Raw genomic sequence first — 11,453 nt, 5'->3', positions numbered from 1 at the left:
AAAGAAAAAGAAAGAAGGGGAGGACAGGAAGGGAAGGAGGAGGGAGGAAGGAAGGAAGGAAGGAAGGAAGGAAAGAAGGAAAGAAGGAAACAAAACACTTGGAAGGCACTTCATCCTTGACCCTTTGAGGAACCGGTTCCAAGAATTGAAAAGCTGCTGAAACGCAGGCATCATCTTTTCTCCCTTCTCCCTGCCTTCTCTCCTTCCCTCCCTCCCTCTCCCCAGACAGTTCACAGTACACCCTCCGCTCCAGCCTGCTGGAATAGCTGAGTCCCAATTATCTGATTGGTGCTGTGGACTCCGATGTCCGCCTCTGGGCCGGTCAGCTAGGGAAGGGGGCGGGGGTGGGGTAGCTGCTGAGCCCACTCTGAATGGTCTCAGAAGACGGGGCTGGCTTGGAGCTAGAGACCCCGCAGAGTGCCTGCTGCTCGTTTTCACTGAGGCTGGAGCAGTGGCATCGGGACTGGGGTAGACCAGTGGGGCTTAGTGAGAATGAATGCAGGACAGTTAGTGGTGCCAAAGTTAGTGGTGTCGGCTTGTGTTTCCGAGTTCTCCCTGAGGAGGCTCTGCAGTCCTCGCACCATCTCCATGCACATGAGGTGGTGTCTGACTTGTTGGCTAGGCCACAGTAACAGACGCCAAAATTGTGGTTAAACGCAGTAGACGTTCCTCTTTCTCTTTGGAGGGGTTGAGGTCAGCAGGGCCACTGTCCTTGGCATTGCATTCAGGGACGCGGGCTTCTGCTGTTTTGAGGTTCTGTGGTTCCCTGAGGCTTGCCGCCTGCTGCCTGAGCCCCTGAAAGGGGCAGGAGCCTGGAGGAGCTACTACCTGCAGGCTTTCAGGGGCCGGCGTGGGAGGGCTCACGTCCCACCGGAAAGAACCTAGTGTCAGGGCCACGCCTGCCTGCAGGGAAGACTGGGACAGGGCGTCCAGTCTGTGCCTAGATCAGAGGAAAATGCGTTTTAGCGTCCAGCCAGGGGTCTCTGCCGTTCAGGAGAGCAAACGCAGCACTGGTTTTGCCAGATGTTGGTTACATACTTTTTAAAATTTGCCATTCCCCCTCCAGTTCTCTCTTTTCGTTCCCACTTGAACTTGGGCCAAAAGGGATTTCACTGTGGACCAGTCCGTCACAGTCAGCAGTGATCTCCATGTTGCTAAGGACAGTGGGTGGTGCTCAGTCCTCAACTTGCCCCACTCGGTGGTGGCATCTGTCACAGTTTGTCACTTCCTCCTCCGGGAAACATTGTCTTCACTTGGGTTCTCGTCATCTTGCTCCTGGCTTTCCTGTTTTCCTGGCTGTTTCTTTCCATCCTCTGCTAGTTTTCCCGTCGCCCAGCTTCTGCACCTCACCACAGCCTGCTTTCCCCACAGTCATCCCCATCTCTTTTTAAAATTTATTATTTATTATTTCTTTTTTTTAAGTTACAGTTGATATTTAATATCATGTTAATTTCAGGTGTACAACATAGTGGTTAGACATACCTCACAAGTTGATCCCCCCTAGTAAGTCTAGTGCCCACCTGGCATCACACAGGGTTATTACAATATTATTGACTGGACTGGACTGTACATCCCCGTGACTGGTTTGTAACTACCAATTTGTACTTAATCCCTTCACCGTTTCCACCCCTCCCTCAAAACCCCCTCCCACCTGGCAACCATCGGTTTGTTCTCTGTGTCTATGAGTTTGTTTCTGTTTTGTTTGTTCATTTATTTTGTTTTCTTCAATTTGACATAAAAGTGAACTCACATATATTTGTCTTTCTCTGTCTGACCTGACCCATTTCACTGAGCATAGCATCCTCTAGGTCAGGGGTCCTCAAACTACGGCCCGCGGGCCACATGCAAATACAAATATTGTATTTGTTCCCGTTTTGTTTTTTTACTTCAAAATAAGATATGTGCAGTGTGCATAGGAATTGTTCATAGGTTTTTTTAAAACTATAGTCCGGTCCTCCAACGGTCTGAGGGACAGTGAACTGGCCCCCTGTTTACAAAGTTTGAGGACCGCTGCTCTAGGTCCATCGATGTCTTTGCACATGAAAGGTGTTCAGTAAACATGTATTGAACAAGTGAGTGGCTGCTAAATGAAAAAGAAGTATCATTTCATTGGTATGCCTTTGATTCTCAGTGAGGGGTATCATTTCACGTTTATTGGCAATTTGTGTAACTTCTCTTCTGAAGCTCTTACGTTCATTAACCGTTTTGTGTGGGGTTTGGGATTGAGTGCAGTTTGGCTGTGTAGAGCTTGGGGTACTAGTGGGCAGCCACATAGACTGAAACTGCCGCCTGAGACTGTGGGTTTGTAAACCACTCCAGGGCCCAGCTACAGTATTTTAAATGCACTGATGAGACAACAAGAAAGTAAATAACTATCGGAGGTCAAAAATAAAGCGAAAGTCAAATTCCAGAGTAAGCAGTGGGTCGCTGATGTCGGCACGGTGCTTCAGGCCTGTGCGGGTACAGCTTCCCCTAAGGTGCATCTCAGTCCTGTCGGCACTTTTTAAAATTAATGTTTTTGTTTGTTTGTTCCTCAGGCTTATGGTGAGGGCTCTGGTGCGGACTGTAGACGTCACGTCCAAAAATTGAATCTGCTGCAGGGCCAGCTCTCGGAGGCGTCACCCAGGTAGGTCGTCCAAGGGCGTGGCTCGCGGAGATCTGTGTGAAGAAACCCCTTAGCTTTCAGATCTTCCGATGCCACAGTTAGACTAACACCTGCACCATCTTTCCACTGAAAGTAATTGTTTGGAGACCAGGCGCTTTCAGAATGGCACGGCCTAACATGCTGGTGCGGGCTTAAATGCCAGCTGCCTTTTTTTCTTTAATCCTCACCCAGGGATATGCTTTTATTGGTTTTAGAGCGAGAGGAAGGGAGAGAGAAACATTAATGTGAGAAAGAAACTGATTGGTTGCCTCACATACACACCCCGACCGGGATCGAACCTGCAACCTGGGTATGTGCCCTGATATGAATTGAACCCACAACCTTTCATTGTGCGGAATGACCCTCCAACCACCTGAGCCACCTGGTAGGGCCTAGTTATAATATTTTAAATGCACTGATGAGATGACAAGAAAGTAAATAACTATTAGAGGTCAAAAATGAACCCAAAGCCGAGTTCCAGAGAATAAGCCCCTGGCTGCGAGGTGATGGGAATCTGCTGCTCTGGAGCACCCATGAGAGTCTGGGCCATCCGGGGGTGCTGGGGTCCAACCCCAGCAGGTCCAGGGGTCCCCAAAGGTGTGGACGGAGTCGGCAAAGAAGGAATGACACAGAGACAGCGTTCAGTTGATCAGCAGCCTAGCCAGGATCTCCAGCGAAGTTCTGGTTTGGATCTCCAGCCAGGTTCTGTGTCCATGTTCTCTTGCTAGGTTCTCCAGCCAGATTCAGTCCCAGGTTCTAGTCAGGTTCTCTTGCCATGTTCTATCCAGGTTCTGTAGCCAGGTTCTCTTGCTAGGTTCTGTCTCTAGGTTCTATTGCCAGTTTCTGTCCAGGAACCTAGAGACAGGTTCTGTGTCTAGGTTCTGTCTCCTGTTGTCTTGTTACATCTGTATTTATACCAGTTGATTCCAATCCTATCAATCTCTATTCCAAAGGTTAGGAGGTTTCTTATCTCCATTCCAGGGAGTAAAGATTTAAGCGTGATTGTTCATAGTTAAAGTGATTAACTACCCGCCTGGCACTGAGTTAAGGGGTTTTATCCCCTCCCTAACTTCAGGGAAAAATCCCTACCTGGGGAAACAACCTTTCTTGGAGAGGTGACCTTGGTTAAAACACATAGCGCTAAGGGGAGCAAACATATTAAGAACAGTATGCTATATACACCAGGTCCCTTGAAACATATGCTGTGCAGATGTTTCTTTCCTGCAGCGACTGTGTCAAGCAGCAAGGATGGACTGGCTCCCGGCAAGTATACATTAATTATACCTTAACTAGAAGCCCAGTGCACGAAATTGTGCGCCCCACCCACCCGTGTGCACCCTGCCGCACTCGCAGCCCTGCCCACCCATGCAGGTCTTTGGTCATTTCAGCGTTAGGGCCGCAGGCCTTTTATAATATAAAAAGGACACAAATGACCAGAAATGCGCCCCTTGCAGCAGAAGGTAATTTTAAAAGTTAAGAAAAAAATCTGTCCTTAGACACAACATAATGAAATTGGAGAACACAGGAGACAAAAGGAAGAGCTGAAGAGCAGCTGAAGAGACACAAGATCACCTATAAAGGAACACGGGACACCCAAGTTCTCAGTGGTAACATTGGGAGCAAGAGACAGGCTAGATCTTCAGACTGCTGAGCACTGGCCTTAGTTGATGAAGTTGCGTTCCAGAATCAGAGAGGTGAGCAGAGTTCTGGCTGGCAGCTGGCAGGAACTGCTCGAGAGAAGGCTGGCGTAGCGGCCACGTGCAGTGCATGACCTGGCCTCATCTCATTTCATAATCGCCGGCGGGCCATGGCTTCTTCTTACGGATGAACTGTCTGAAGGAGAGGTGCCCACACTTGGTAGAGTTTGGGGTTCTCAAGAGTTCACTGGAGAGTTCCGATTCAGTCGTGCCACAGCCCTGGCTGACCTGGGTGGATGTGGTGCCGGCTCTCCCTCCTGCCCTCGCACAATAGATTCCCCTGGACGTCAGCCCCCCTCGGGGCTCGGAGAACGGCTCCTCGCTCTCCTCTGTGTGAGAGCCTGGTGCCCTGGGACACTGCGAGCTCAGTGCCTTCTCTTTGTAGTGGTTGAGACGCACACAGTGGTAAAGACCCGTGTAATGGGCACGTCTCCATTGCTGGGGAGGGACCCTGTGCCACAGGAGTCCCGAGGGTATTGGTCTCCGTGTCCCGGGCCCCAGGCAGGGCATGTGCATACATGTCTCATTTATCTTCACAGTCACCTGAGCAGTAGTACCCACTTCGGATGAGCAAACGGTAATGAACCCAAAGTCGCACCATCATGATGACAGCCAGTCATTAGCAAAGCCAGGACGCGAACTGTGGTCTCTGGGTTAGGCGTCTGCCCCCTCTCTGTCACTTTTCCTGTTGACGGAGGGCCCTGCCAGCCTAAATCCGAGGATGAAATGGTCCTTTTACCAGGCCTTGTGAACTGCCAGGCTAGGAGATTACTGAGTCACATCAGAACAGCGGAGCTGAGGTGCTAGCGTTCCCTCGAAGTCTGGTTGATGCTCATTGTCCAGTCCTTGCAGCTTCCTGTCCTCCAGCTTCCTGGTCCTTTTACAAGGATGTCTGTGCCATCTCCCCTAAGGTCTCTGGAAGAACCTGTAAATGCTGACAAGGAAAACGCAGGCCCTGGGCAGGCTGAGCATGTGGGTCCGCAGGTAAGCCAGCAGCACCCAGGTGCCACTTCTCTGTTTGCTCTGTAAATGCCTGTTGATGCGACTGAATGGCAGGCACTTGGCTTAAAGCTACAGGGAACACAAAAAGGAATAAACCTGTCCCCTTTGTAAGGGAGACACCGCTCTGTATACAGATAATTACAACACTCTCTCCTCTGTCTGCTTGGAGAACTGCTCTGTGCTTAGCTTGTACTTCACCCCCTGCGCCTCTCGCCCGTCCCTCGCGCTCGGGGCACACCAGGGAGGGAGAGGACGCTGTGCTAAAGAGCCCGAGGTTCCGAGTCCCCCTCTCCAGCCTGAGCCTGGCCGTGGGGCTCACACCCAGTTCTGTCCGGTGCCTGTGAAGTAGGTGCTCCAAGGGGGTGAGCTTGAGTGATAGGCAGGGTGACGCCATGATCTAGCCGAGGTGCCATGGTAGGCGGAGTGCCACGGTGCCTCTTCAGGGGCGGGGGCTAGTGAGATAGATTTCAGGTCAAAATAAGGACTTTGTAGCAACAAGCCAGGAGCCGAGAAACGCTGCCTGGGCTGTGCTGGGGGGTCTTACTGGCCGTGGGGCGGAGCTCAGCAGTCCTGAGGAAGCAATGGCGGATGACAGGTTCCTACCTGCGTGGGCATCAGACCAGGTGACACGGTGATAGGATGGATTCTTTTTTTAAAGCATAATGTGTGTGTGTTTAAATATTTTTATTGATTTTTAAAGAAAGAGAGAGAGAAACATCCATGGGCTGCCTCCTGCACACCCCCTTGGGATGGAGCCCGCAACCCTCGAATGTGCCCTGAACTGGGAATCGAATCATGACCTCCTGGTTCATAAGTTGACATTCAACCACTGAGCCACACCGGCCCAGCAGGACTGGATTCTTTGTTTTGTTTTGTTAATCCTCACCCAAGGATATTTCTCCATTGATTTTTAGGGAGAGTGGAAGAGAGAGGGAAAGACAGAGAGAAACACATTGATTGGTTGCCTCCTGCACATGCCCTGACCAGAGTGCAGGCCGGGGAGGAGCCTTGACCAGAGTCGGATCCAGGACCCTTCAATCCGCAGGCCGACGCTCTATCCACTGAGCGACACTGGCCAGGCAGGACTGTATTCTTGATGGCACTTTCCCTGCCAGGAGATGGAGCCAGAGCACTGTGTCCTCCATGCAGCCCCGATGGCCAGGTGGAGGGGACTCGGAGGTCATCTCAGACCCCAGAAGGCAATGATGAGGGGACATTTTCTCTCTGGCCCCAGTGACTGTTTTAATCGTCTTGCTTTGTCGACAACGGGAGTGAGACTGTCTGTCTGAAGCACCGCCTCCCTCTGGCCTGTGCCGCTTCCCTGTCGTGCTCATCCTCAGTGTCACCTCCTGGTCAAGGCATTTTTTAAAATGTATTTGTATTGATTTCAGAGAGGAAGAGAGAGGGATAGAGAAAGATCAACCATGGGAATCATGATCGGCTGCCTCCTGCACACCCCCTACTGGGGACCGAGCCTGCAACCCGGGACCCTTCAGTCCGCAGGCCGACGCTCTATCCACTGAGCCACACCAGCCAGGGCGTCGAGGGCATTTTGATGCCTGAGAGGCAGCCGAGGTTGACCAGCAGAGAACCGTTCTCGGTTGTGTGTGGAGTGCCTTCAGCAGACTGTCCAGCACGCCCTACCCTGGGCCTGAGGGACTGTTCCACCCTCCCCTTCGTGCACCGAGGCACCCTCGCCCCCAGGATTTGCTCTCGTTCCTGATGCTCCAAACCAGCAGACCCCCTGCACTCAGGGCACCAGAACGCAGGCTTACTTTACGCTGTCCTGAGAGCCACGGGAGCCCAGGCAGAGAAACTGCTGGGCGTCTGGCATGGCCGCCCCCGCAGGGGCCAAGGCTGGCCTGGCCACGCCAGGTGGTGGCGTAGAGCACCGGCTCAAAGCCTAGAGGCACTGGCTGTGTGACCCACTTAAGGATGTGGCCCCGAATCTCCCAATTACAGACCGCTGTTCGTGACAGTTACTGACGTGGCCGTCCCCGGGCTAAATATGCTAACGGAGTGTGTATTGTTCACCACAGGCCTGTTCAAACACGAGGAGCTGGGCTAGCGAAGGCTCAGTGAGTGACAGCAAGTTGGGCAGAGCAGGCAGTGCAGCAGGCCCGCGCCTTCGCCCCCCCCCCCTACCCCCTGGGGGGGGGGGGGGTGGCTGGGACCTGCCTGTCATTGTGTGGTGGAACCCACTTTTCATGCGTCTGGTCCCTGAGGGAGGGAAGGCCAGGCCCCAGCCCCACCGTCTCCCCCAGGAGTGCGCCTCTGAGCAGCCACTTCCACAGCTCAGACCCCTCAGCCCGGTTCTGGGTCCTGGGCCTTCCTGCCTGCCTGGCCAGGAGCAGGCAGGATGGAGTCAGCGTCGCTCTGCACCTGGCTCCCTGGTCTCTCCCCACTCGCCCCTCCTCTCAGGCACCCCCTTTCCTGATCCTAAGGTCCCCATGAAACGAGTGCCTGATCGCCTGTCTTCCTTTTTGGGAATCCTGGTCATGGACTTGGCAGAGGACTTGGAGTGAGGTGACCGGCATTCACTCTGTGCTAGTAACCCTCACAATCAAAGGCTGTCCCTAGGCTGCAGCCTGGCAACCAGCTAGTAGACAGCACAGAGCAGAGGCCAGAATCCAGGCCCAGGGACCTTGCTCTTCCTGCTCCCTGGTCGGGCCGGACCACTGGCCCTCGCTCTGAAGGCGAACACGGCCCTCTCCTGCTTTTGTCTCCATTGCAGGACCACGCTGGCCCAGCAGGGGAGGTGAGAGAAGGAAGCAGGCGTGAGGACTGGGACGCCAGCCAGCTCACTGGCCCTTGGGGGGAACCACTATGTCCTGCCCAGCGGGTCAGGGCCACGTCTAAGTGGGAACGATTTCTTTTGCCACTTGGAAGCTCACGTGTGGACACAGGGCCCCCAACACCCCTGCAGAGGGACCCCAGGCCAGCGGGGGCAGCACAGGCTGAGCAGGGGTTCCCCAGGGCTCAAACTACAAAAGACGGGGGCCTCAGGACACCCAGTCCGCTCCAGCTTCCTTGGGCCACACACACTCCTACATCTGGGCCCAGGAGGCCCTTCGGGGAGACCCCTGAGCAGTGGGGTGCAGGCCCTCAGGCAGAGGGTGGGCACTTGGTCAAAGGGGCACAGGAGCCCCGACCCGTGCGACTGTGTGACCTCTTTAACACTGGTGAGGACTTTGATGATGTTCTGTGAGCCGAGACCAGTATGTTGTTATGCAGATGTTAGGTACCTGAGCCCTCCTCCCCTAGACCTGTGTCCCTGAACAGGGATCCCTGAGGGCTTTAATTAGGGCTGAGGATTTATGGGAACTAAGAACCGACAATAAACATGACTCTCAAATGGATCATCTCTTATTGCAACATCTTGGATTAAAAGTGCTTACACCATTTAATTGCAGTTGGTTTACAGATATGCTAACAGAATGGCTACAAAGGATCCTCTCACTTTAAAAGCAGGCGACACATTTGGAAATGAGAGAACTAGAATGGTTGTGAAACGGGCAGTGCTCAGTGACCACTGGGGGTGCCTGCAGCCACTCCTGTGCCCGCGAGAGGCCTGCCGACTGTCTGCCCTCCTGTTCTGGCTACAGGACAACCACCTCCTTCTGACGTGATGGTGGCTGTTGCAGCTGAACTCTGAATATATCAGGTTCTAGCAGAAAATCAGCTACACATCAGTTACTATTAGTCATTTAAAAAAAAACCAGACGACCATGAGGCAAGATGGATTCTGGGCTGTTGGTGATACCCTGGTGGGCAGAGGGCAGGGAGATGAGGGGCTCGCCCTGGCTGCACTAAGTGGGCACCGAGGGAAACTGGGAAGCCCCCTTAGTCATCGTCACAACACTGGGAACGCCCTCCTGTCCTTGTCCTGCTGCCCTAAACGGCTTCATGCATCCCACCAGGTTCTAAAAGAAAAATGCAGAGTAACTGGCCCTTAGGCGTGGGGTTCTAACAAGCTCAACTCAACTGTGAGACAAGAAAGGGGTCAGATAGCAGGTGAGCACAGCTGTCACAAGGGCGGTGGATGCTTTGAGTACTGGATGGTGTCCAGGGCAGCCCCAATGTCGTAATTCTTGGTCTGTAGGAGCCTGGTGAGCCAGCCGCCTTCATCAGAGAACCCCATGGACAGCATCTGGGAGAGGGACTCAATGAGCCGGGGGTCAGCTTCTGCCAGAGAGAATAAAAGCCATGAGGGGGAGGTGCTGGGCCCCAAGTGTAGCCCGCAGGCAGCAGCAGCTCCTCCATCCAGCGAGGCACAGTGCCTGCAGGGCGTGGCCCTCCCAGGCTCTCCGGCCCTCAGGCACACTCCAGGCCAGGGATGGGCAAGCTTTTCAGCTGCTTTGCAGGCTATTGGTCTGTCACGACCACGCCATTCTGCCATTACATCATAAATGCCATTACATAAAAGCAGCCAGACACCATCTAAACAAGTGAGTGCTGTGTTTACATAAACTTGTTATTTATGGACACCGAAATGGGAATTTCATCTGATTTTCACAGGTCTTGACTTTTTAATGAGGAAGGGAAATAGACTAAAAGTGAGGCCTCATTTTTTTTTTAAATAGAGTTTTAGACAGGAAAGGAGAGGAAGAAACATCGATTAGCTGCCTCCTGCACGCCTCCCACCTGGGATTGGACCGCAACCCAACCATGTGCCCTAACCAGAAGTGAACTGGCAACCTTTTGGTGCATGGGATGACACCCAACCAACTGAGACACACTGACCAGGGCCACAGGTCTTTTTTAAATTGATTTCAGAGAGGAAGGGAGAGGGAAGAGTTAGAAACATCAGTTATGAGAATCATTGACTGGTTGCCTCCTGCACACCCCACACTGGGGATTGAGCCTGCAACCTGGGCATGTGCCCTTGACTGGAATCGGACCCGGGATCTCAGTCCACAGGCCGTTGCTCTATCCACTGAGCAAAACCAGCCAGGGCGAGGGCCACAGGTGTTAACTTCTTAGACAACTATTATAAAGGTGAGGAAATTGCCCTGGTCGGTGGCTCAGTTGATTGGAGCGTCATCCCATTCATCAAAAAGGCTGCAGGTTTGAGTCCTGGTCAGGGCACATACAGACCTAGCTTGCAGGTTCGAGCCCCAGGCTGGATGTGTACTGGAGGCAGCTGATGTTTCTCTCCCGACCCACCCCACTTCCTCTCCAAAAAATCATAAAAACACGTGAGAATTTTTAAAAAATCATTCTTGGCCCATAGGCTGTAGTTTGTCTCCCTTGCTCTAGGCAGAGAAGATACACACCAGGGTATCTGATACCACAGCTGGCCCTAGGGGTTTCCTCTTAAGTATCGTCTCAACAACACTGCATGTGACAGCGATGAACGAGCAGACACCGGCTGCCCTACTCCGCGGCTACCATGTGCCCCCGCCCCCCCTGCGGCTCCCCGCCTGCTCCCACAGGAGCCTTGGCTGGGCCCTGTTAGGCCGCACTCTCCATGAGGAGGCGGAGCCCGAAGCCAGAACCAGGACCGCCGCTACAGAATCTCGGGTCCAGATGTTACGTTTCAGAAGCTACTAAAATCAGCTGCGCTTACGGGGGGCTCAGTATAGACACAGCGGACAAAACCAACTAATTTCCTGTCGTGTCAACAGACAAGCCCACAGCAGAGAACAGGATGTCTGTGTGGCGCAGACAGCGGATCGGATCTCTGAATAAAGAGGCAGAACAGCCACTTGCCTGGCGGCAGGTGTGGGTACACCGCAGCTTCCTTCAGCCCCGTGGGTCCCTCCTGGGAAGGGTCCAGAGAGCTTGGCCCTTCGGACTCGGGCATCTGTAGAGACTGGAGTTCGCCTGTCGACGGGTCCACTTCCTTTGAAGATAAATGAGTCCAGTCATCATCTCCTCCCGAGCAGTTGTCAGACTCCATCTGCTCCTGGAACGAAACCCCATGAGCACAGGCCCTCGCAGCCCCCCGGCCACAGCCTCAGCCCCGGGGGGTGCGCGGGGCAGACAGACTGGCAAGCAACTAGAGGACTGTTTTTCTTTACCAAGTTCCAGTGAAGGGGCCAGAGAACAACTGAGGTGCCACACACCTAACTGCACTGGCACTGGGTCCTGGCTGTGTCAGTGCCAGG

The 11,453-nt window shown here is 53.4% G+C and overlaps 2 protein-coding genes across 3 annotated transcripts in view; one reads left to right on the top strand and one right to left on the bottom strand.

Annotated features, from left to right (window-relative positions):
* LOC102754961 (chromosome unknown open reading frame, human C5orf45) overlaps positions 1 to 9,059 on the top strand; it is a 9,515-nt gene extending 456 nt beyond the window's left edge. The window contains exons 2-5 of the mRNA XM_015571541.1: positions 2,538 to 2,626; positions 3,872 to 3,907; positions 5,253 to 5,325; positions 8,078 to 9,059. Coding sequence (XP_015427027.1) covers positions 2,538 to 2,626; positions 3,872 to 3,907; positions 5,253 to 5,325; positions 8,078 to 8,551 — 672 coding nt within the window. The 3' untranslated portion in view covers positions 8,552 to 9,059. The remainder of the gene's footprint in view (positions 1 to 2,537; positions 2,627 to 3,871; positions 3,908 to 5,252; positions 5,326 to 8,077) is intronic.
* Positions 8,705 to 11,453, bottom strand: part of SQSTM1 (sequestosome 1) — a 6,147-nt gene continuing 3,398 nt past the window's right edge. Inside the window, exons 6-7 of one of the 2 annotated variants that reach the window (XM_006775387.2) lie at positions 11,056 to 11,251; positions 8,705 to 9,528 (exon numbers count right to left, since the gene is read on the bottom strand). In XM_006775387.2, coding sequence (XP_006775450.1) covers positions 9,371 to 9,528; positions 11,056 to 11,251 — 354 coding nt within the window. In that variant the 3' untranslated portion in view covers positions 8,705 to 9,370. The remainder of the gene's footprint in view (positions 9,529 to 11,055; positions 11,252 to 11,453) is intronic. The other variant, XM_015571540.1, reaches the window with a different exon arrangement.

Source organism: Myotis davidii, unplaced genomic scaffold, assembly GCF_000327345.1.
Source record: "Myotis davidii unplaced genomic scaffold, ASM32734v1 scaffold648, whole genome shotgun sequence".
NCBI lineage: Eukaryota > Metazoa > Chordata > Mammalia > Chiroptera > Vespertilionidae > Myotis > Myotis davidii.
Note: the sequence above shows the minus strand (reverse complement) of the source record. Positions and strands in the feature narration are given on the sequence as shown.